This window comes from Capsicum annuum, chromosome 5, assembly GCF_002878395.1.
Source record: "Capsicum annuum cultivar UCD-10X-F1 chromosome 5, UCD10Xv1.1, whole genome shotgun sequence".
NCBI lineage: Eukaryota > Viridiplantae > Streptophyta > Magnoliopsida > Solanales > Solanaceae > Capsicum > Capsicum annuum.
The window spans coordinates 215,696,508-215,723,636 of NC_061115.1; the positions used below are offsets into that span (position 1 = coordinate 215,696,508).

Genomic DNA, 27,129 nt, shown 5'->3' on the forward strand with positions numbered 1-27,129 from the left:
GATTAAATGTATTAGTTATATTAATCAAAAAAATATTAGAAGAAATTGACTATAATATTTACAACTTTGCATCTTAGGATTTAAAATATAGACTTTATAAAAAAAATTATTTTTTCTTAAAAATTTAAGACCACCAATTAATTGTTAACAGTTCATAAAGAGACTATTTTCGATACATCCTCCGCTCAATATTTTATTATACTACATAGCATTTTAATTCTTCAACATGAAGAAGTCAAGGGGATGTTTCTATCATCCACCAAATCCTAAACTATCTCACCACACAATTTTATATTAAAATCCCTTCACTAACTCACCACCATTCAATTCTCCTTTATTATTTCTCCTCATTTTCTTCACTTTAACCCTCATATTTTTCGGATCACCACATTTACCCCCAATACTTTCTCCATATTTTTCTCTCTCACACATTCTTTCACCTTTTTGTTTTTTCCCTTCTTGTCTTTTTCTTGTTTCTCCATTATCTTTTTTGGGTATTTGTTTTCTTGAATTTTTTTTCTCTTCATTTTCCACTCATCCTAAAAACCATTTTGGTTATTTTTCTATGACCCCATTTTCTTGTTTTTCAATAAAAAGAGATTCTTGTTTGAGTCTCTTGATTTTTTGTTGTTTTTTTCTTTTCAAGAATTGACCTTTTTTTGGAATTTTTGGCTGGTGGGGTTTTCTTGAAATTCCAAAAAAAAAAAAAAATTCTTTTTTTTGGTTGATAGCAGCTATGGATTCTGAGGAGGGTAAAAAGGGAATTGCAACACCAGTTGTTGAATCTGATTCAGAGGTTGAACATGAGCATTATGAGAAAAATGTTAGTAGGCAAATGAGTGAGAGTTCCCTTTATACTACTGAGGATGAGGAAGAAGATGAAACTAATAATACGATTGAGTTGGGTCCACAATTCACTCTCAAAGAAACATTTGAGAAAGATAAGGTGATTTTTTGTTTTTTGAAATCCACATTTTTTGGTACCTATTTAAAGATTGCATGTTTAGTAGTATGATGGTGTTTAGTAGTATGCATGTTTTATTGTGTTGTATCGTATAGTATTGTTTTAATGAGTATGATGCCATTATGTAATGAGTTACGTATTGTTTCATAATGTATCGTATAGTATTGTTTTAATAAGTATGATGACAATATGAAATGAGCTTAATGTTTGTGTTTCAGAATGTATCGTATTGTATAGTATAGTATTGTTTTGATGAGTATGATGCCGATATGGAATGAGCTTAATAGTTGTTACATATTGTTTCATAATGTATCGTATAATATAGTATTTTTTTTATGAGTATGATGGCGATATGAAATGAACTTAATGGTTGTTACGTATTGTTTCATAATGTATAATGTTGTGTTGTATCATATAATATAGTATTGCTTTAATGAGTATGATGACGATATGAAATGAACTTAATGGTTCTTACGTATTGTTTCATAATGTATCATGTTGTGTTGTATCATATAATATAGTATTGCTTTAATGAGTATGATGACGATATGAAATGAACTTAATGGTTCTTACGTATTGTTTCATAATGTATCTTATTGTGTTGTACCGTATTGTATAGTATTGTTTTAATGAGTATGATGACTACATGAAATGAACTCAATGGTTGTTCCGTATTGTTTCATAATGTATCGTATAGTAATGTATACTATTGTTTTAATGAGTATGATGACGATATGGAATGAGCTTAGTGGTTGTTACGTATTGTTTCATAATGTATCGTATTATGTTGTATCGTGTCGTGTAGTATTGTTTTAATGAGAATGATGACGATATGAAATGAACTTAATGATTGCTACGTATTGTTTCATAATGTATCATATTGTGTTGTATCCTATCGTATAATATTGTTTTAATGAACACAATCCATGTGTAGTACAATGACGATATGGAATTAGCTTAATGGTTGTTACATGAAATCTAACGTTACACAAAATGAGACTTTTTGTCGTTACGTAATGATGGATTTAACGATATGATACGAGAAAATTTAAGGAACAACCAAAAGTATGATGATGATATGAAATGAGGTTAAATCAAGAAGTGAGGATTCAATTTAGGCAACCCCAATTTGTTGGATTGTTGTAAAGATTGCATCTTTCTATCTTTCCAAATGTTTTTCTTTTTCTTTTTGTGTTAATCTGTGGTTATGTTTTCCAATTCTTTTGGAACTTTTAGGATGATGAGAGTTTGAGAAGGTGGAAGGAGCAGCTTCTTGGAAGTGTGGATATCAATTCTGTTGGAGGTAACCATTCGTTTTTATTTCAAGATTTGCTACGGGGAATGAACTTTGTGGAATTAGCTATAATAGCAAAAACTAATCCATATATAGAGATTACGACTATTTCCTCATGAACTAGCATGTGAAATTTGAGATCTTGTGCTTTTCTTGTTTATGATGTGGACTGGAGGCTTAACATAACATACTGCATGATATGGGATTTTCATATGTATGGAAAATAGAAATGTGATCTTGGGATTTTACCTTCTAGTAATGGTCCTCTTCGTTTCCCTTCATTCACGGTTTAGCATATAAGGCATGATAAACGTATAATCGTTTAAATTCTCTTGGTTGATTTCATTTTGGAATATGTTTAGTGTGAGACTGAAATGGATCTGAATAGAGTGAAACAAATGCAGGTGATCGGTATAGCCGACCTGAAAATTTTTGTTATTGGGTGATAGTTGATTTATTCGTTTGCACTTTGGAATGTCATAAAAAGGACAAATTATGTGGACTTCATATTTGTCGCGTTCCTAATTTGTTTTTCCAGGAGCGATAGCTCCAAATTAAAATCCGTCTTGTGAAATGTCTGCTAGTTCTTACTTGGCCTTAACGCAAGGTATTGTCTTCACCTATTTCATCAACGTATATGCACATGTAATAAGAAAGTAAAATGATTTCCTGGATTCTGTTCCGTTGGAACATTTGTAGTTTGACTAATCATTTGCTAAATGCTTTGGTTAGGACCTTAAGAACAGGTTTTATTTGAATTGAGGATTTCCATCTTGATAATATTCTGTGTAGAGAATAAGATTTGCCTACTTGGTATGTTCCAAAACTATATTGTCCGAGTTTTTAGTCGCGAGAAATAAATTACTTCCTCCATTTCAATTTGTTTGTCTGGTTTTGACTTGCACGAAGTTTAAGAAAGTAATGAAGACTTTGGAATCTTGTGGTCTTAAACTAAAGATATGTAGAATGTACCAAAATGTAAATGTTCTTTAATCTTGTGGTCTTAAACATTTCGTGGAAAGTTGAAAATAAAGAGGTGCTAGAAAGGGAAAGACGCGTTCTCTTTGCATTTCGGATGCATTCTTGTTATTCTCTCTTTTTTTCCGTCGTAAGTCCTGATACAGCATTTTGGAAGTGATCTGAACTGCTTCTTCTTAGTAGCTGTCAATTGCATATGTGGTGCAGAAATTGTCGAAATTCACTATATCTATATCAAAATTCACGCAATTTTCTTTAATGACACCTGAGGACTTACCGTGACATTTTAAGATTACTAAAATCTTGATGAGCCTTCATGTAAGAAGCATTTCGACAGAAAATTCTGACATTTGTTGCACTTGCGTTGAAATTGTAGAATCCCTGGATCCAGACGTGAAGATCTTGAGCCTTGAAATCAAGTCCCCTGGTAGACCTGCTATTGTTCTCCCGATCCCTGAGGACGGGAAACCCGAGAGCCCATGGTTTACACTAAAAGAAGGAAGCAAATACAGCTTAAAATTCTCATTTGAAGTCCTCAACAATATAGTGACGGGGCTCAAATACACGAACACAGTATGGAAAACTGGTATCAAAGGTACTAGCTATACTTTGCTGTCACTATCTCATGTGAATGGTGCCGTTTTGAGGAAAGACGTGTGTTTATGATGTTTCTTATCAAATGTCTTTTCTTTTTTCACGAATGTTATTTCAGTGGACAGCTCGAAACAAATGATTGGGGCCTTCAGTCCTCAATCGGAGCCTTATACACATGAAATGCCGGAGGATACTACCCCTTCTGGCATGTTTGCAAGAGGATCTTACTCGGCAAGGACAAAGGTGATTTTCTTCGTTTACTATTTGACTTGGCCCTCATACTTTACATATCAGAATCGAAAATCTTCTGCTATTGTCGATGACCTTAGTTACTGGACAATCAGGAGGATTATCGCTTATTTACTTTCGGTGAATATTATGTGCTTCAATACTATGGACCGACCGAGACTTTAAGTATTTTGCATATGGTCCTCTTAACGGTAGAATTTAACTTCTCAGATTGACACTGACAATCCATAAAAACTGGAATTAGTAACTTCGAAAAGAGGCAAGTTACTTGATGCAACAAGTTAAAATCGTGTAAGTTAAAGCCTTCACTTTATCCCATATCGGGGAATCAGTTGTACCAGTTTCGTTTCCTTTCATCTAGTCGAGCCACAATATGATAATGCCAATAAACAGATTTATTAGGCTGGTTCATACACCACATTTGGATCCGAGCATGCACCTGAAGCCTATATTGCCGGGACTCTCCAAAAGTGCTGCCTCACCTATATATATTGGATCCTCAAAAAATGCAGTATCTCAGGAACCGACACACGCCCAATGAGACATACCTTGAAGAGTCCGAACAACATAGCCTGAAGTTGAAGGCATTTTAGATACTTTCAAGTGGTTGTTCGTGCTAACAACTGTAAATATTACCATTAACCAACAAAAACCGAAACACCTAAACAACATCTTAACTTCACAACCACCGTCTACGATGGTAGTTATGCGTATTAGGCCTCCAACAAGCAACTATCACACAACAAACCTCTGTAACAACCTATGCATCTCTGAGATTTCTTAGACAACATAAGTAAATCTAATCTCTCAACATACAACGTCCGCGTTTACAGTTTATAGCTCTCCAAATATGATATATCGTGTTAAGCTTGTGCATGAAGGGGAGCCTTGGAGTAACCGGTGAAGTTGCTGCTATGTGACCAGGAGGTCACGGGTTCAAGCCTTGGAAACAGCCTCTGGCAGAAATGCAAGGTAAGGCTGTGTACAATACACCCTTGTGGTGGGTTCCTTCCCCAGACACCGCGCATAGGTGTAGCTTTAGTGCACCGGCCTGCCCTTTTTTTATGTTAAGATTGTGCATCTGACAGACATCAGTCTAGAGGTTGTTCTACGCGTGCATTAATTAACTCTCCCCACTTTTCTCGTTTCAGTTCCTTGACGACGATAACAAGTGCTATTTGGAGATCAACTACACATTCGATATCAAGAAAGAGTGGCTGGCGACATAAAACAAAGACGTTGCTTCAACAACCACGACTATTCTTGTTTTCATTCTTCATAATTTTTGTCCGTCTTGTTCGATAGTTTTTTGAGAAAGAGAGGAAAGAGGAGGAAGAACTATACAGTATTTTGCTGCAATTGAGATTATTCATTGATGTTGAGGAGTTAACTTTAGCAGTTAGGTTCTTACCAGTTGAGTACTATCATTGAATAAAAGTTGAGCTTTTTGCATTGAATGTCCAGAAACTTGACTATCCAAAAATGGTTTTCCATCCTTATACTTACCTTCCAACCTATGTTGCTCGGACTTTTCAAAAATGTCGAGTCGGATCCTCCAAAACTAGTGCAATTTTGAAGGATTTGATACGGGTGCGACTATTAGGGCTGGGCATAAAATACCGAAAACTGAATTACCGAACTGAACCAAAAAAGTTGGTAATTGGTATTCGGTAATTTGGTGTTTGATATGGTATTTGGGGGTAAACTTTCAACAGTTCGATATTCGGGATTGAGTTTGGTATAAGATATTAATAACATTTGGTATTCGGTATTTACCGAATACCGAATTATTCTCTCTCTCGTTTGGTAGAGTGTATAAGAATAATGCAAAATATAGTGTATTAGTAATGCTTGTATTAGTAATGCTTGTGTTAGTTATGCTTGCATTAGTTATGCTTGAATTTTTCTTATGCAGTATTTGGTTCGATGTATTAAAAAAAACATGAATTACATAATTTCTAAATTTTTTTTTTTTTTTACATAATACCCTCGATATATATATTGGAAAAGGATGCGGAAATTTTTTTGAGGGGTAATAGGGTCTTTAAGCATGTTAATACATGCATTAGATCCATTGCATTACTAATGCCATAGATTTTGAGGTATTAGTAATATACACCTCAATACACAATAGAGTGTATAACTAATGCTTGCATTAGTTATACATAGGGTAAAAAGGTATACCAAACAAGTTACTATTAATACACATTAAACTAATGTATGCATTAATATTTCAATACACTCTACCAAACGACCGTGTGTATGCATATAATACGATGTGTCTAACTAACCCAAGAGATAATAGATGGTCATCCCAAAGAATCTCTTGGACCTTAGTAATATATTCGTAAAACACACGAAAAAATAATATTAAATAGGGTTTGTATTAAATATACTCTTTGAAGTTTAAACGTAGTTTGCACATCTCCAACTTTAATATGGTATTACCAAATACCGTACCGAATTGAAGTTTAATTTACCGATTACTGAATTATTGAATCGATGTTTAAAAATATGATATGTGGTATCTACTCTCAAATACCGATTATCAAATTACCGAATTCGAACTTTGAAAATACTGAACCGAATATCGAATGCCCACCCCTAGGCATGACAATATTTTTGGAGAGCCCAAATGTTCGCGAGACGCACCTATGTCAAGTTAAAGCGTATAACTCTTCTTGACAACCGAATAAGATGAAAATTATTTACAGCCCTCTATTTTATTTTAAAAATTAAACCCCCCCCCCCCCCCCCCTCTTTTTCTGCCTTATAGGTCAATTAATTCTTTTAAACATTTATTTTATACTTACATTATTAACCTTTTATGTTTCTTTTTTCTTTTTTTTTTAAATAAACTTCTATATGTGATTATTAAATTATAAAAATAGTTTAAAATTATTTATTATTTATCCTATCAAATACGTTAGTATGTATTATTAATAGTGAATATCCATTCCTTATATAATTAAATCTCCTCCAAAAAAATTTTTAAAAAAGTTTCTTTGAGAAAAAAATTATTACTACTTCTAGTTCATAATAACTATTCTTTCCATAAAAATCAACATAAATATTTTAGGAAAACAATTTTTTCCCTTCATATATAAATAGGATTCTCCAATTATATCAATATTGTTTTGTAATATTTCATTCACGGCGGCCAGTTCTTGATTGATTGCAATTTGCTGTAAAATCAATTCATAAAATTGTAAGTTTCAAAAATCGTAAATTTTTTCTTTTTATTTTTAATGCAATATTACGAATTGTGTATATTTTGTGTATATTCTAGTTGGTGTTCTATAGTTTTTACAGGTTAATGTATGTGTTGTTATTTGCATGAAACATGCACTTTTATTGTTCTTATATATACCTTTTATGTCCTCGATAAGCTGAAGTTAAAGTTGTGTCATGTCATGTTTGAACATTTCAGCATTACTTGCCTTGTCTTGTTCGCGCCGGCTACTCCTACATTGCCTTATCCATGACATGGAGCAGTTACAGCTTACCTGGGATACAGCTCGAGAGATAGAAAGGTGTAGAATGTGAATTAGGGTAGAAGGTTAATAGGAAGGATCCTTACGTCCATGCTATAGTAGGTAGGAGTGCTTTGTTTTGTTTTCCGTGCTAGTAGTCGTAGTATGCCGATACATTCATCTGAGCATGTTATCTCCACTACATTCATGATTTGAACGTGAGCGTTCTTGACTAGCCAACACTGTGCCCCATACCTTTTTTAAGCCCCGGTGATACGTTCTTAGGGGTCGTTTGATAGGAGGGATATGGATAACTAATCCCGGGATTAATTTAGAAGAGGAGCATATCTCATGTTTGGTTGGGACAAAATGCATGGGATAACTCATCCCGGGATCGTAGTGTTTTTCTATCCCTCCTTGAGGGTGGGATAGCTAATCTGGGATAACTTGTTTTCCAACCAAACGACCCCTTATTTCACATTTGGATGTGAGCCTCCACTTCATTGACTCCGCTCTAATGCGTTGTGCGACATCATCATCAATTGGCCCAAGATACTTGAAATTTCCTTTCATGGGTATAAATAGGGCATGCATCTTCATTTCCATCTCTGCCTCATGCGTCACGTCATTAAACTTGCAATAAATCGAAACTTATGATATAAACAATGAAGAGTATATTGTATTTGTTGGAAGTGAAACATTATTAATATATATGGTTCTGGAGCATGTCATAGATAGATGGACTAGGTTGATGCTTATTGACTGTCACAAGTAGTGAATTTTTGCAGATTTCAAAGTTCGAATTAAGGACATGGCAACTTCAGGTTACCGAGGACATGACCTTAGATAGGAAGGTGTGGAGGACGCGTATTAGGGTAGAAGGTCTGTCGGGTAGGAGCGTTGTCTTGCTTTTCTAAGGTCTAGGCTTGTTGGTGTTTGTTGTTGTACTAGCCGTCATATTGTTGTTGTTCTTGTTCTTCATTTTTTCCTTCTTCTTTGTACCTGGATTTGCTGCACTTGAGCTGAGGGTCTTTCGGAAACAGCCTCTCTACCTCCACGAGGTAGTGGTAAGGTCTGCATACACTCCACCCTCCTCAAATCTCACTCGTGGGATTTCACTGGGTGTGTTGTTGTTGTAAAGTTCGAGATAACACCTGCAAAGCCACTACAGACGTACTAGAAGCAGTAGTTATAGGCACACTAGTAGTAGCATCTAAAATCTGTACAACCTGACTAGTAAAAGTACTTGCTCTCGCTACCAAGACACGTACTGGGTAATTTTGCCACCAATGCTTAAATAATCGTGTAGAAACCTTGTAGTGTTTTCGGTCTTTGTCGAGATTTGAACCCTGGTTCACTTCATTGATCACTAGACGGTTCTTTGTGTGCAACACGGAGATAGTTCTTAAATGACTGCTAGTGATGTTAAATTGATGTACGCAGTGCTAGTTTTTAAATTTTCTCATTTGGTTTAGTTCTAGTTCTTTCCAATTTTAGCGATGAATTGGTGATAGAGATAGCATTTACTGATAACCGATCTGTTATATGCAGTGAGTACTCGTTGTTTGAACATAATGACCGAAAAGAGAGAGATAGAAAATCGTATTGTAGATGAGGAGGCAGGTGGAAAGAGGCAGAAGATCGCGGAGCAGCCTTCTGATGAAGATCATGACAGAAATGTCTGCCAAGGAAAGTAAAATCGTACAGTTGAAGTAAGAAGGGACTGTCCTTTTCTTGATACAGTCAATAGACAGGCAATTTCATTGCTATTGATCTGGTGATATTAGTAAATTTTTTGTGTTGACGTGGTGATGATTGAGTAATACTTTGTGTTTGTTCCTTTCGGTTTCGTTTATCATTGCAGGTTTTAGATTTCAACTTTGAGAAAAAATGCTTGGTCTCTGGCGTAAATGTATTTGTCTATGTATGTTTGATTTGTGGGAAGTACTATCAAGGAAAGGGTAAAAATACACATGCTTATACACAGAGTCGTAAAGCAGGACACAACGTATTTATCAATGTGGAGACTGAGAAAGTTTATTGCCTTCCTGATGGATATGAAGTTAAAACTCATCGCTCGATGACATTCCCCGCATTCTGAATCCAAGGTTTGATATGACTTCTGTTTACAACGCTGTCATCGCTCCTTCTCTCCACCCTCTTTCTGGTACTAGCTTCCGCGTTGTCAAATATTAAAGTTTCTAAGAACTTGATCATGTATTCTGAAAACGTGTGTATTGTCAATTTCTTATAAGTAATCACAAAGATTCTTTTCGATCCCACAATCCATATGCTGAAGTACTTCTGCATTAAAATACTACATTTGACATCTTTACGAGGTGTGAGAAGGCTAGCTATGGATGGTTTTATGCGGGGTAGAGGTAGGCTGAAGAAATATTGGAGGGAGGTGATTAGGCATGATATAGAGCAGTTACAGCTTACGGAGGACATGACCCTTTATAGGAATGTGTGGAGGACTCGTATTAGGGTAGATAGTTAGTGGGTAGGAGTTCGGCCGTGATAGTAGGGATGAGTGCTTGGTTTGTATCTGCACCTGGAGTTTTCTTGTTCGTGGTGTTTCGGTGATGTATATGATTTTGAATAGATAGTTTATAGTATTACCTTGTGGGTGTCTTGTTTCCTTTATACTGTTATCTATCATGAGTCGGGGGTCTATCGGAAACAGCCTCTCTACTTCATTTGAGGTAGTGGTATGGACTGCCTACACTTTACCCACTCCAGACCCTACTTTGTGGGAATACACTGGGTATGTTAGTCATAGTAGTATTTGGCATCTTGACGAGTTTCTAACCTTGCTCGATTTGGTTAACTCGTGCCAAAGATTAACTGTTTGCTTGATATTATGTTGTAGATTTACGCTGGATCAAGTTAAACAGCTCGACGAAAACAGGCAATGGTCTAGGGCACTTGATGGATCTGATTATCTTCCAGGAATGGTTTTTTCGACTTGCTTATACTCCATATATCTGTTGTTTCTCTTATGATTGATGTGTGTGTGTGATTTTAACTTGTTGTACTGGTTATGTTAGGTTGGGCTAAATAACAATGGGAAGACAGATTTTGTTAATGTGACAATTCAGTCTTTGATGAGAGTAACTCCTCTTAGAAACTTCTTTTTAATACCCGAAAACTATCAACATACTAGATCTCTTCTGGTTCATCGATTTGGAGAGCTCACGCGAAAGATTTGGCATGCAAGGAACTTCAAGGAATAGGTACGTACTCACCTTGCATTATCGCCCATGTTTTGTTCATGGTTTCGTATCTTAATGACTCTCTATTTCTGCAGGTGAATCCACATTTGTTCTTGCAGGCTGTTATGGAATCAATTGAAAAACATTTTGCGCAGTCTGATCCTGCTGAGTTTATGCCATGGCTTCTTAAGACCTTGCATGCTGAGCTTAGAGGCTTGAGAGATCAGCCTCCGACGGCTTCAAGCGGGGTAAGAAATATTGGAGGAAAGTGATTAAACGTGACATGAAACAGTTACAGCTGACTGAGGACATGACCCAGAATAGAAAGGTATGGAGGAAAAACATTAGAGATGTGTGATTGAGTCGTAGCCAGTAGGTAGGAGGACTTTGGTGTCCTTGTTTGACATTGTTTAATATTTTTTATGGATGTCATACTTATGTTATTTTATCATATTCCATGTATTTTTTTTTCTACTTCTTTAGAGGCAGTGATATGAACTGTGTACACTCTACCCTCTCCAAACCCCACGATATGAGAATATACTGAATTTGTTGTTTTTGTAAGTTTAACATAATTATTTAATTTAATTTTATAAAAAACATCTCGCGTTCATACAGAATAGGGAGGCCACATATTAAGCAATGTGACATAAAACCTACGATTATTTATTGCGTTAAAACATCTTGCATTCACAGATTCTATGATTACCAAACAGCCTACAATTAGTGATCGCTTCTACGAACTCAAACACATAATTAACTTATGAAAACGTAACGTAAACATATTCCTTTTAACTTATCATATTTACATAAACTCACACTCTTGAATGAAAACTTTTGAATGAAAACTTTTGAAAACCCCACTCGCTATCGCAGATCCAATAAATATATTAAAAAATAAAATAAATAAAAAAATATTATAAATGAAAATCCATAAAAAAAATACTTGATGTCATGAAAAATGAACCCTTAAATTTCTTGTTTCCATCACCCTGGGATCGATCGCTGCTGAGAATTATCTTTTTTATTATATTTTTACGTACTAATTAGATTCGCCTTTGCCTTACAAAGTAGTTATAAAATATCTCAACTAATAATATATGTTGATTTTACATTTAGGGTCAATTTTAAATTTAAAAAAAAGTCTACTGCTGGAACTACTACTGATATGATTTTCTAAGATTAACTTTGAAGTCCACTGCTGCGACTTCTTCTCCACTCTTACGAACCGCTACTACTACGACTTCTTCTTTAGAAGAACATGAATTAGATGTTGAAATATTATTACGTAATTTATATTTTTGATTTTTCTTCTTTTTCTCTGGTTTGTTTTGCTATTGCAGTCTCTGTGTTTTTGCGGGTCAGTTTTACAGCAGCTGTGATTTTGGTTTTTAATTTAAACCACTACTTATATATATTGTCTTTACTGATTATATAGTTGTTGTGGCCTTTTCAACTCTATCTTACCGATTGGACTCATTATTCAGTCTTTCTTTCTTTCTTTCAAATTGTGGTTCATTTTAATGATGCGCTCGCATTGCTTAACTGAGCCTCGTCATTTTTATCCGCATCACCCTTCCCTGAACACTATCAGCAATAAAAATTAACCAAGCAAGATAAAACTCAACTACCTATTAATCTTTTATTTTATACACGATTTGCACACTCTTTTACTTAATTATGACTTTGATAAATTAAAGTTGTGCCATTTTATTTTAGTTTTGATAGTTATCTCAAACAAGATAATTATACTATATACTTATTTATTTAGCCATATAGAGAAGCAATCCATATGAAGGTTTGACTTGGAAACTTATACAAACGTCCATCACGGGTCAAATGTACGAAGTCACGTGACTATGGTCAGCTCTTCACGTGCCCAGATCTCATCATTATAGAGGTGCTAAAGTGAGGAGTCAAATTAAATTTAAAAGAATTAAAATAAATAGGTCTTTATCATTAAAAAGATGTGAAATTAACAGTTTAAATTGATCTTGAACGAATTAAAATGACCCCAGCTAATAAAAAGAGCTATTGCCTCCTAAAATTATTTGACCTGAAAAGATTGATCTGAAATAGATGAAAATGCGAGTTATAATCCAACTTGTGGTGTACATCAAAGCGATTAAGGACATGTATCAGGGGACGATTAAGGACATGCACCAGGAATCGACTCTTAGTCCGTTTCTTTTTACCATGGTGATGAATATGTTGACAAGGAGCATACAAGGCGAGGTGCCTTGGTGTATGCTTTTTGCGGATGATGTAGTTTTGATTGATAAGTCGCGACAAGGTGTTAATGATAAGCTAGAGGTTTGACGATAAATCCTGGAGTCTAAAAATTTTCGATTGAGTAGGACTAAGACTGAGTGCTTGAAATGCAAGTTTAGTGACTCGAGGTAGGAGGAGGAGGTGGTAGTGAAGTTGGATTCCCAGGCGATTTGCAAGAGGAATAGTTTTAAGTATCATGGGTCTACGATTCAGGGGAATGGAGAGATAAATAAGGATATCTCTCACCGTATTGGGGCAGGTTGGATAAAATGGACTCATTTCGAAAATTTTTATGTGATAAAAAGATGCCTCAAGCTGAAAGGCAGATTTTATGGAGTTACAATCCGGACGGCTATATTATATGAAGTGGAATGTTAACCGATTAAAATTTTTCATATCCAAAAGTTGAAGGTGGCAGAAATGAGAATGCTGCGTTGGATGTGTGGTTTTACAAGGGCTGACAGGATTAGAAATGAGAGTATTTAGAAGAAGGTGGGAGTGGTGTTGGTGGAAATAAATTGCGGGAAATTAGGTTGAGATAGTTTGACCATGTGATGAAGAGAGGCACGGATGCCTCGATTCGTAGGTGTGAAAGATCGACCAGGTCGGTTTCAAGCGGGGGTAAGAAATATTAAAGAAAAGTGATTAAACGTGACATGAAGCAGTTACAGCTAACTGAAGACATAACCCAGAATAGAAAGGTATGGAGGAAAAACAGTATAGAATATAGCGCTAAGGTGTGTGATTGAATCATAGCTAGTAGGTAGGAGGACTTTGATGTCCTTGTTTGATAGTGTTTAATATTTTTTATGGATATAATACTTATGTTATTTTAACATGTTTTATGTATTTTTTTTTTCTACTTCTTTAGAGATAGTGATATGAACTATGTACACTCTACCCTCCCAGACCCCACGATATGATAATATACTGAATTTGTTGTTTTTGTAAGTTTAACATAATTATTTAATTTAATTTTATCAAAAAAACATCTCGCGTCCATACAGAATAGGGAGCCACATATTAAGCAATGTGACATAAAACCTACGATTATTTATTGCGTTAAAACATCTTGCATTCACACAGATTCTATGATTACCAAACAGCCTACAATTAGTGATCGCTTCTACGAACTCAAACACATAATTAACTTATGAAAACGTAACACAAACATATGCCTTTAACTTATCATATTTACATAAATTCACTCTTGTGTTGGATGAAAACTTTTGAAAACCCCACTCACTATAGCAGATCCGATAAATATATTAAAAAATAAAATAAATAAAAAAATATTATAAATAAAAATCCATAAAAAAAATACTTGATGTCGTGAAAAATGAACCCTTAAATTGCTTGTTTCCATCACCCTAGGATCGATCGCTGCTGAGAATTATCTTTTTTTATTATATTTTTACATATTAATTAGATTCGCCTTTTCCTTACAAAGTAGTTATAAAATATCTCAACTAATAATATATGTTCGTTGAATGTATCTAAAATTATGTATACAAACCCAGACTTAAGAAAAAAATATTAAAAATTAATTACATACCTTTACAAAGAAAAAAAAGAAAAAAATATATCTTTATCGAATGCATTATGTATCTCAAAATTAAAAATAATGTATCGAAAATTAATTATATATTATTCTTATAAAGGAAAAAATTATATTCGTTGAATATATCGAGAGTTAATTATGTATACAAAATATTAACCGATTTATCCCGTATCTTGTTACTCATACAAGAATAAACTTTATTGTTAATCCAACACTCCAAAAACTACAAATTAAAAACATAACAATAACAAAATACACAAACATCCATACTTAAAAAAAAAAAAAAATCAATAAAACATATTATTCTTAGTGAAATGCAATCTAGAAAGTACGTAAATTTTATATATAATTTCGTTATAATTATAATTTTTTGAAGGAAGTGAGATTCCTGTAATTCTCCCATGGCTTCTCCCAAACAACAGCTAAATACTTACCGCTTCTATAACCTCCATCTTTCGCAGCAACAATTACCAATCGATAATTCGTTCCGGCGACCACTTGTGTTTCACCTTTAACTACTTTTTTAAAGGTTAATTTCGATTTGGTCTCTTTGTTGTACTCATCTACGGCGAATTTTCCGATGGAGATTATTTGACGGTCTTTCGTGTTGGTTATTGGACTCCAACCACCGAGTAAACCGCCGCCTTTTTTGCCGCTGAGTGCGGCGGAGGTAGGGAGGAGGAAGGCGGCGGTGAGGAGAGTTCCGGCGAGGATAAAGGTGAATTTGAGAGCCATTTTTTTTTTTTTTGGTGTGTTGAGCGTGTGAGGGGGTTAGGGAATTTAATGTAGAAGAAGAAAAACGTAATTCTGGGAATAGTGGGTGTACATAAACTAAAAGAAAAAAATATATATATATATGTCACCGACCGACCTATATGACTTATTTATGTTATTTATTATAACACAAATAAGTTATCAAACCGATCTGACGAACCAAATTAAACCAAAAAAAAAAAAAAAATTATAGTTTGGTTTGATTGATTTGGCGTTAGAAAAAAAAAATTGATCATTTTTTATTTGATTTGGTGTTAACAAAAAAAAAAAAAATTAAAGAACGCGAATCAAATAGACATATATATATATATATATATATAATATTTGAGCTTTTTTATACATAAAATATTAATTATAATCTACTTTTTAAATATTTTTAGTAATTTTTAATAATTTGAAAGTAATGTAGAAATATATTTAGATTTGGGTCTTTAAGTTGTAATATTTGCCAATTAATTGCTAATTAAATGATTGAAAATTCAATATAAACTTAAAACATAAAATTTTCACTCTCCATCTCACTTTTTAGTTTCAAGAGAGTTTTCCTCTCCTTATTTTTTTCATAATTATGATTTTTCATTAGCACATGAGTGAAAATATATTTGATCTACTCTTCTATCACAATATAATTGTAAAAATTAAAGATTATAAAAAAAAATTAAAAAATCCAAAAAAACTGACTAAAACCTAAATCGAAAAAATCAATTTTGTGTTGGTTTAATTTAGTTTATAATTTTAATAAACCGACATGATTGATTTGTTTGTTTTTTAATAAAAATCAATCAATCCGACCTATGTACACTGCTAGTTATAACTAGACTCATTTATATTATTATCTTTAAAAATTTAATTCATTTATTTCACTTTTGTTATAGAAAAGTTTATTCGTATAATTTAAATTAATTGGTGAGAAATTTTGTTAAACACGAGTTTAATTGCGTGATGTTTATGTGACAATTCGAATTTTGCATGCATTATATCTCATTGGATATGCGCGTATATTTATTCAACTTTATACAAGTTCATATACTACTTTCGTTTTAAAAAAAATAACTTACTTTAACTTGGCACAAAGTTTAAGAAAATAAAAAAAACTTTTGAATCTTGTGACTTTAAATTAAAATTGTGTTAAATGTACCAAAATGCCGTTTAATCTTGTGATCCTAAACATGCCATGTGAAAAGTTGAAATTAAAGTATTGCCAAAAAAAAAAGGGGTCATTATTTTTTAAACGAATTAAAAAGGAAAGTAGGTTATTTTTTTAAACGAAGAAAGTATTATTTATAACAAAAAAAAAGATAATTGATGCACTAAAACTATCACTATGTGCGGTATCTGGGAAAGAGCCCCACCACAAAAATATATTGTACGCGGTCTTACTTTACAGATCAAAGGCTGTTTCTAAGACTTAAATCCATACCTCCCGGTCAAATACATATTTTAAAATTCAATGAAATAAAATGTTGATGCCTAGGAAAACCCACAATCTTTATCCATTGAATACTAGCTCTTTTTTGGTAATTAGGATAGTTATATTATATTAGCTTCATAACAAAAATTATAGGGAGGAGCCACCAATGCAATATTTACAGACCATCTATTAGAGTCTACCATACAATTAGCAGGAATATTAACAGAAACACTAGGCGGCAAAGCTACTAGAGATTTAACACACCTAGTAGGAAGATCTTTTAACATATCAGCCCGCAAAAAATTCATCAAGTTCTGAGGAGGTGACCAAAAAGTGCAATATAGTATCCATAACCAAAGTACTATTACTCACTCTACAATAACTCCAACTAATATAGACGCATAGCATAAAACTTGAGAAAAATGAGTCCATAGATCCTCCCAAGTCTTCAATTAAAAAAAAGGGACAAGTGCGCCCCGCAACCTTATTAAGTTAAAAAATTATGTTCCTTGAACAACTGAAACAGTTGTTCGATAACTGTATTAGTTGAACAACTTCTTCCAATTGTCGAACAGTTGTTGAACAACTTTGAACAGTTGTCGAACAACTTGATAGTTGTTGAACAACTGAGAGAAATTGTTGGAACGAAAAAACTTTAAAAAAAAATTCAAAAAATTTTTGTCCCTCCCACTTAATTTTAAAAACTTGAAGAACCTCGCTTAATTGGGAAACTTGTTTGTCCCTTTTAATCCAAATTCCTATAAAACTTGTAGTGATATGAGTACCTTCGTAAGTATAAAAATTGGTGTAAAAAGTCTACTTAGTTGTGCAATAACATTATTATTTCAACTGACTAATACGTAAAAATTAATGTAATTTTGACAATTAAAATCAAGGAGTAATAAAACACTTGCATAGTTCAATGAGGTAATAGGACCATTATATAATTTAAAAGTGTAAACATACGAAAAAAATTAACTTTAAGAAAGTAATAAGATCACAATAGAATCTTTTAAGCTCGATCTCTGAAAATATTTATACAATTATACCAGCTATAAGATAATTAATTAACTACATATCTCAATTAAATCATATAATCATAAGGTAATTAACTATATATCTCAACTAAACATGGATTTTTATAACCTCAAAAATTAATGAAAAAGAAGAAGATATGCACAACTTGTTGAAATAAAGTTGCATTGAGTGGATAAGCCTTAAATTCTTGCTGATATAATCTTGTGACAATTTGACATTTTCAGACAAGTTTTTTTTATTTTTATTTTCTTTTGGGAAAAAGACCCAACATATATCCAAATTTTAGTAAATTTTGCTGTAATACGCCTGAACTTTGAGGAATTTCTATGATTCCTCTAAACTACTAGGTTCAAATATGACCAACGAAGACACTGGTTCTCAAGCATGAAAGTTAAGAATTTGATTTCAATTTTTAATCTATTTTATGTTGAAAATTGAAAGAAGTACGAAGGAGATTGCAGAAAAAACAAAAGAGGAGTGAATGATTAAATTGAATTTAATTGAATGAGATGACTTAAATTGAATTACTCGAATTGAAAGAGTGAATAATTTTGAATAAATAAATTGTCTGAATGAATGACTTGAATGATCCAATGTATACTGAATGAATTGAATTGATTGTATATTGAATGTATTCAATTAAAATAAAACTGAGATACAATGACCTATTTATACAAGTGATTAAATAAAATAAATGTAAAATGAAATCAGCTCTAAACCCACTTAAGAATAGTAAATAAGGTACAAAATAATAAAGAGACGCATTCCTAAATAAGCTAGGATACACTCCTAAATAAGTTACAAATATTAGATATATATACTAAAGATTTACTTAGGGTATACAAAAGAAATAAAATAATATATAAAAAATTTCTGAATTTGGGCCGAGATCAACATGTTGAGACGGCTGAAACCAAGGCTGGCCCAAGCTATGTTGTAACAACAGACGAATATAAAGTGAGACGAAACAGGTGTATCAAACCAACCCAATGAATTGATACAACAATATTTCAATATGTTATGCCTAATACTTTTTTTTGGATGTTGGTGTTTATTTTCTAGTAGTAGATTTTTCTCATTAACTTTTGTCTCAGGTCTATCGGAAATAACCCTTCTACTTCATATGTGTTAGTGATATGAGTTGCATACACTTTACCTTCCCTAGATTCCACCTGATGAAAATACACTGAGTATGTTGTCATTGATCTAAAGTTTAGCTATTAGGTTAATCCTTTTGCAACTGCAAGGATGTTTGGTAATTGAGGCAACATTTTTGAATTTAGGAGAGAGATGATTCCTGTGATTTGCAAATTTGAAATGGAGGGAATTTCATATATATATTTGAAAGCATATTTTGCAGTTTAGCCCCTCTAGTTTAAAATATATATATATATATATGTTTCACTTCTTTCATTTAAAAAAGAATACTTTTTTTTCTTTTTCTTAATTAGTCAATAGTAGACAAATGTTATTGAATGGATGAAGTAATTTTTAGTAATGTCAATCAGCATTTATTTAAAGTTAAAGATGGAGTTAAAAAAAAAAATTGAAATTATTAGTTGAAATATAACATGCCGTTATAACGACGTGAAGTTATAGATAGGTCTGACTATAGTAAATGATAGGGGTAATTTTACCATATTATTCTTTGAATATAACAAATTTAATACTTTGAGAAACATATTGGATAATGAATCATATTTTACGTTAAGGGTAAAATGAATAGAAATAAGTAAATTGTCCATTATTTTTTTAAACTGATTAAGTATTGTTAGACATCTATTTTTAGTATAATGAATAAGTAAAAATAGACGAGAAGGAGTAATACAAACTTTTTGATACATAGGTTTTTTAGTGTACTTACAAGTGAAAATCTTGATTACAATTTATTTATCTTTTACTTTTCTTCTCTCGTTTGGGAATGAACCATCGGCGAAAGTTTAGGCAGCCAACGAATTGAGCTATGAATATTCTTTTTTAAAAAAAAAAAAATTACCTGTCCCTAGGAGCCTCTATCACTTTCGCCCAATTAATGGGTGATATTAGCATCCGACCTCTTTTGTCCCCTATTAGGTTGTGCAGTGACATGTTACTTTTATTTTATTTTTTTATTTCATTTTAATTGTCATTAGCGTTTTTTCACATCCATTAAGGAAAATAACTAATTTAAAGTAGAAAAAATTTCAGAAATAGCAACTATAGAGCCTTAATTGTAACTTTTATAGCAACAGTTTCAAAATTACAAAAAATAGCAATATGTATTTTGTATTTGAGTGAACTATTGCTATTTAAATATATATATATATATATATATAATTAAAGATTTTTTTTTCCTAATTTAACTCAAATCCGTTTGAGTTTAATAAGGAAAAATGGTTCCTTAATTTGAGGGACATTTAATTTTACAGATTTCTTAACCTTTTAGAACTCTTTTTTTACCACAACCGTTAAATTACAGCGACTAATTCAAATTAAAAAAACGATTTTCATAATCAACATTGCAATTCAAATTCAAAAACGTTTTTCTTCAAGTTATTTTTTATGCTGATAGACTAACATTTTGAAGAAAAGATTAACAATATAACGGTGCAAGTACAGGTACTGATCATCAAACTTAATTCTATTTATGGTTTTACTAAAATAAAAGTGCGAAGATTGATGAAGAAATTGTAATAAATTAGTGTAGCAGTTGAAGGTTTCAAAAAATTTGAGATCCTATATCAATTTTCTCAGTTGTCGATAAAAGTTGTTTAAGCGAATTTTTCTTTTTCAATTTCAAATTTTCCCTTATTGTTCTGTTATTTGAAAGTGGAGATGGAATTTTTATCATTAAACTTGAATTTAAATTTAGAATAACTAGTGTTCGACTAATTATTTTTCCTTTTTGAATTCGTTTTGCAGTTTTGTATAAACGAATTAGTTGTTGTTATAGTACGTATTTGATATTTAATTTTATTTTTACTGTTTTTTTGTGTTCTGGAGATTGACAATGGAAAACATACCAGTTCTTGTTAAACACTCTTGTAGATGGACATATAAACAACATTATGAAGATTACATATGTTTCCAGCTATATGTATTTATAATATACAAATACGGTACGTTTATGTGTTCGCTGGCAGTTTCATATATTTCCAGCTGTATGTATTTATAATATACACATGCAGTTTGTATATATGAACTAGTTGTTGTATATAGTACGTATTTGAGATTTAAACAAACTTGATTCTATTTGTGATTTTCATAAAATAAAATTGCGAAAATTACTGAAAAACTTGGAACAAAATTGCATAAAAGTCGTGAAATTTAAAAATCTGAGATCGTATATGAATTTTATCAGTTCTCAAAAAAAATTATTTGATTGAAATTCTTTTTTTAAAATTCAAAGTTATCTGTGTTATTATGTAATGTGAAAATTGAGATACAATTGTTATACGTTAAATTTGAATTTTAGTCGATGATAACTAGTATTCGAATAAAAGATTTATTTTCGTTGGAATTTTTCTTGCATTTTTGTACATATGAATTAGTTGTTGTATATAGTACGTATTTGATATTTAATTTTATTTTTACTATTTTTTTGTGTTCTGGAGATTGAAAATGGGAAGCATACTTGTTCTTGTTAAACACACTCATAGGTGGATATATAAACAACATTATGAAATTTACATATGTTTCCAGTTGTATGTTTTATAATATACATATGCAATACGTTTATGTATTCACTGACAATTTCATATGTTTCCAACTGTATGTATTTATAATATACATATGCAGTATTTTATGTAAAAATCATGTATTCTTATATGTATTTTTTCAATATGTAGGACATATATTTCCTTTGGCATATGTTATACTTGATTCTGAAAATGATGCATCTTGGACTTGGTTCTTTGAAAATCTGAAGAAAACATGTGGTGAAAGAAAATATATAATGAAACTGCAAGCATCATAAAAGTTGTTGGTGGTATGTACAATGATGTACCACATTATGCATGTATGTGGTGTCTATGGGGAAATGTATAATAATATTGTTATAGTTTAAATGTTGTAGTTATAGTTTAAATGTTGATTTGTTCACGATGTAGCATTATGTCAAAAATAATTGCTTCATTTTTTTACTGATAATTGTATGATTATAATTTTTTATGAAAATATTTGATGTTATTGAACTTGTTATAGTTAAATTGTTGCAATTTTTTTTTACTGAACTTGCTTAACTTAATTCATTATGAATATATTGTACAAGACATAGAACATCATTGATTTATACCTAAGAAACTGGAAGTTACACTTATCAAATTTTTAATCTGAAAAAATACATATGAGAATCTATTAAGTACCTATGCCCATCTATTAAAACTTAGAATAAGTTAACATACCTTTATATAAAAAAAAAAAGGCAGTTCGGTGCTCTAAAGCTACCGCTATGCGCGAACATACCTTTATGTAATAAATAAAAAATACATATAAAGACATATCAATTACGTAATCAAAATTTTAAATAAATATATTTTTAAAAAAAAATATATGCATTGATCATACATAAATATGCATTATTCAAAGATATATATGCATAATTGAAAAAGATCTATTGATAACTCAAAAATACATATGCATATCTGCTTAAATACATATGTATATCTGGTAAAATGCTATTGTTACTAAACATCTTGTACTGATTCTTCGTTAACATAGACTTAATACGATCTTCAATGTCGTTGACTGTATGACATCCTGTATGTGAAGAAAATTTGGGCAATACTCTTGCCATGTATATCTAATCACGCAACACCTATACACCACAAAATTATAATTATAGGTCAAAACAGTGACACATATGTATTTATAATATACATCTTACAGTTTTATTATACAATATATCATAAAACTATCATATGTATTTTGTGAATACATCACTGTTCCAAATCTAAATTATCAAACATCAAAATACAAACATTGTCATCCTCTCAGAAATATCAAATACAAGTGAGCAATAAATATAAATATTAGCAATAACAAAAAAAAATATATCTAACCGATAATAAATACATTTCATATATTACAAACAAATCAAATATATATGTATTTTATTTATACATAACTGGTACAAAAATCATGCTTATCATGAAGAAAAAAGTACATATCATAGTCAAATCTAATGAATAACAAATACAACTTAACATAAATACAAATCTTAGCAATATGTATTCATAAAACATATCTAAACTGTGGCATGTATATACTCTACATTTAAAAACAGTGGCACTTAATTTGTATTTACAGAATACATATTATACTTATATTACAACATATACATATCTATTTTATGAATACATGAATGGTCCAAATTTAAGTAATTAGAATATAATACAAATACAAATATCTTAGATACAAAAATCATGCTTATGAAGAAGAAGTAAGTATATGTCATTGTCAAATTTAATGAATAGCAAATACAACTTAACAACAAATATAAATCTTATAAGTGGTTGCTATTGATTCTTCTTCTAATGAAATCAAAACGTCTATATTTATACTCCTCCTTTATCTTCTTGATCATCATATGTGGTTGTGATACTGCTTGATTCCAAAGTGCTTCATTCTTCATTGTGATCATGTTTGCAAGAACCAAAAATTCTAAAGCACCTCTATTGAGGTCACTGATTCTTTTGTATATGCACTATCTGGGCGTTAATCATCTTGATTTCTACTTAGATTAATCATAAGATCATTGCAGAAAGCAAAACAAACTGTTCATAAACGAGTAAACTTACAGTCAATCAAATTGGTCAGAACAGAAATGTTTGGGGATATTGGTCATTCAAATCCAAAACTTTCAATCTCTCTGTCAAAAGAGCATTGGCAAAGTCTACTGGAAATTTTTGGTGAAGAGCTAGAGTCCAGCAACCTCACAAGCATCGGAACAATCCCTTGCGTTACTACAATTAGCACAATTTTATCATCTTCGTTTAACAACCCAAGCAACGAGTTTAACACTGAGTTCTCCGACTCATGGTCCCGATTTGAAGCCGAGTTTTTTCACAGAAGAATGTGGAAAAAGAATGCCCCATAAATTTCAACATACAAAAAAAAAAAGAAAAACTTCTCAAAAATAATAACATTGAAGAATGTGCAAAAAAAAATACTGAAAATAAATTACATAAAAGAACTTATATGGAAAAGATAACATGAATTAATTGTAAAATCAACTTACCTTAATAGAGGGGATAATGTTTATCAAGAATTTCAGAGAAAAAATCGAAATTTGAAGAAATAGCCTAAAAAAATTATATTGGAGAGAATTGAAAATGGTAAAGTAGCATGAAAATAGGATCAGGTAACTTTATAGGTTAAAGACACGCGCTTTTGAATAAAAAAGGCAAAATATTACTACTTTTGATATTAGTTGTAATTTTGACAAACTATTGTTATTACTTGTAATTAATGTCTTAGGTTTGCTATTTGAATCCTTAATGTAGCATTTAAATGATCACATTTCACTTTTCGAGAGTTAATATTTAAAGGATTGCAATTTAAACAGTTTTTTCATATAGTTTTCAAGCATTTAAATTTTAAATATTAAATATTAAATTATCAGAAACAATCTCTCTACTTCTTCGGAGGTAGTGGTATGAATTGCGTACATTTTACCCTCCCCAGACCCCACTTGGTGGGAACTCACTAGGTATGTTATTGTTGTTGTTAAGTATTAAATTATTCTAATTCAATTTAGCTTAAAAAATTAGTTAAATTAACTCTCATGAAGCAAATTGTGGCAAGTAAAAATAAACAGCCTCTCCATCTCACATTTGAGGTAATGTTATAGACTGCGAACATTTTATCCTCCCCAGACCCCAATCCCACTAGGTGGGAATACACTGAGTATCTTGTTGTTGTAGGTATTCCTGTAATTAAACTGAGCATTATATCACTTATTCATACGTAGATTTTTGAACTTACAAGAGATAAAAAGTATATGATTTTTTTGGTTTTCTTGATTTTTTCTTCTGTTTCTTTTCTTTTTTCCCATAATCTAGTTAGTAATAGTTTCTATCTCCGCCTCTGGCGAATGGAGCAAATTTTGTGGCCAGTTTCCTACCGTTTAATGCGCTGACAGAGAAACGAAGGATTAGTCTTACGACTGCCGGCTATAAAGATACCTTGGGAAATCAAAAAAAAAAAAAAATAGTCTCTCTACGTTTTATATATTCCTGCTATGTTTTTATTCTAACTCATCATTTGAATTTGGTTGGAACTATGGCCACGATAAATTTATGTTAACTTCTAAAATGAATTAATATCTTGTTCAAATTACAAAGTGAATTAATCTGCTTTGCTTTGAAAAATTATACTGTCTGCAACTGGGAGAGTAAATACGAGTTAAGTGTTAATTGGGAGAGTAAATACAAATTATTTTAAATGTTAACTGGGAGAGTAAATACGATTTTTTTACACCGTTCTTGCTTGTTCTTATAATGAACAACTTATACTGAATTCATCCGTCTGTTATCATTATTAATACTTGTAGACACGTGATTTTAACCCTCCCCGAGTTTAATATATATATTTTTTTATATTAAATATTTATATTTGATCTAATATTATTTAAATTCTTATTTTATTTTAATAAATTCTTAGTTAAAAAAATAAATTATATTTTTGAGATGTTTTATTTTTATTTTATTCTATTTTGAAAAAAAAAAATAATACAAAAAAAAATAAAAATATTTTATTTTTAAATTTTAAACAAATAAATTGGTAGTTTTACTACTCTCTTAATTATATTTATTTTTAACTATTTCTAAGCTTTTATTATATTTTCTTAAATATAAAAATTAATTAATTATGATTATATTCTTATTATTATTATTTTATTCATTTATGTATTTATTTATTTTTATTTTATTATTATTATTATCTTCTAAAAAAAAAAAATTCAAAGTTTAAAAATCCTATCCTATCCTATCCTAATCTACCCTCTATTTTTCCTTCAACTCCTTCAACCTCCCACACCACACCCCTATATATATATACGTACTACAACATACGGACAGGATAATTTTGGAGAGAAACCAAAAAAGAATAGAAATTTAAACCAAAAAAAAAAAAAAAAACATTAGCATTGGCACACACACGGACAAAAGCAAACACTTGAAAAACCATAAAACAGAGAACATTTTGTGAAGGAGAAAACTTAGAAAGTCATTAAAAAAAAATAAAAAAAAAGGTTCTTTGGGTTTGAATATTAGAGTTTAGATTTCGTTAGAGCTTTTCGATGGCGACATTTTGATTTTTATTTTTTGTTAACTTATCATACAGGTTCTAATTCAAATTCTTTTGATTTATTTTATAAGTTATGTTATGAATCAAATCATGATCAAAGTTATTTTAATAATTCTATAATTTAATATTTAAAGCATATCTATGTAAGAATTATTTTTTTTGGCTCTATTTTTTATTTATAATTTGTTACTGTATTGAATAAAAAAAGAAGTAGTAATCTTAGTTGGTTTGTAAGTAATTTTCAATTGCTATATTGTGACTTGTTCTTTGCTTATAGTTCTTCTTGATTCGTTTGATTAATTATAACCATCAGAATGTTTTTTTTTTTGCAATGAAAAAATGTAATGTTTCCTTTTAATTAGGAATGTTAACTTATTATTTTGTAATTGTTGAATTTTTATTTTTCAGTGGATTATGAAAGTTTCATTACATAATTAAAAAATAGTGTTCCAAAAGTTCTAAAAATAATACATGCATGTTCATGTTAAAGAAAACCATGCAAACTTATGTTAAAAAAAAAATTTGAAATTTGTATTGATATTGACACATAATATGTAACATGGGTTAATTGTAGTTGATATATTAGATTTAATAAAACATATATATATAGCAATATAAATATGTTAGAAATTGAATTTGGAGTATTTAACATGATTTGTCAATTTGTGTGCATGGAATGACAAAAAATATATGTTAATATAGTTCTTATCGTGAGGCCGTATAAAGGAAATTTATTAGCTTTATGGGAAATTAACTTTCATTTTTCTTATCATTTATTTTAGAAGCTATATTAATGCTGAAATTTACATTTGTTCAATTTCCCATTTTGCCAGATTCATTCTTTACTAGTTTATTTTATTTATTTATAATAAAAAAAGTTATTATTGAATTCATTAAACAAGACAAAATTGCTTCGAGTTTATAAAAGACGAATTTTTATTTTTTTTTAATGTCAGGTAAGTTTTATATATTTTTCTCAATTAAGAATGCGGCGTACGCATCTTTCTGAGATGTTTAAAAA

The 27,129-nt window shown here is 31.0% G+C and overlaps 2 protein-coding genes and 1 pseudogene across 2 annotated transcripts; 2 read left to right on the top strand and 1 right to left on the bottom strand.

The window, feature by feature from the left end:
* The first annotated feature begins 244 nt into the window (after window positions 1-244).
* LOC107853709 (rho GDP-dissociation inhibitor 1) lies at window positions 245-5,531 on the top strand. Its single transcript, XM_016698684.2, has 5 exons — window positions 245-946; window positions 2,201-2,267; window positions 3,613-3,831; window positions 3,949-4,073; window positions 5,231-5,531. Exons 1-5 carry the CDS (start codon window positions 737-739, stop codon window positions 5,306-5,308), a joined length of 699 nt encoding a protein of 232 aa, XP_016554170.2. The 5' UTR covers window positions 245-736; the 3' UTR covers window positions 5,309-5,531.
* A 1,553-nt stretch (window positions 5,532-7,084) lies between these two features.
* On the top strand, window positions 7,085-11,259 carry LOC107853708 (annotated as a pseudogene).
* Window positions 11,260-14,741: 3,482 nt separating this feature from the next.
* LOC107853707 (cysteine proteinase inhibitor 5) lies at window positions 14,742-15,458 on the bottom strand. Its single transcript, XM_016698682.2, has one exon. The coding sequence runs from the start codon at window positions 15,332-15,334 to the stop codon at window positions 14,960-14,962; it is 375 nt and encodes a 124-aa protein (XP_016554168.2). The 5' UTR covers window positions 15,335-15,458; the 3' UTR covers window positions 14,742-14,959.
* Between the last annotated feature and the right edge of the window lie 11,671 nt (window positions 15,459-27,129).

Bases quoted from the DNA above. Each gene is read 5' to 3' on its own strand.
- LOC107853707 (XM_016698682.2), bottom strand. From the start codon at position 15,334: ATGGCTCTCAAATTCACCTTTATCCTCGCCGGAACTCTCCTCACCGCC.
- LOC107853709 (XM_016698684.2), top strand. From the start codon at position 737: ATGGATTCTGAGGAGGGTAAAAAGGGAATTGCAACACCAGTTGTTGAA. The intron at 947-2,200 runs GTGATTTTTTGT...TGGAACTTTTAG, and splicing joins AAACATTTGAGAAAGATAAG to GATGATGAGAGTTTGAGAAG. The intron at 2,268-3,612 runs GTAACCATTCGT...TTGAAATTGTAG, and splicing joins GGATATCAATTCTGTTGGAG to AATCCCTGGATCCAGACGTG.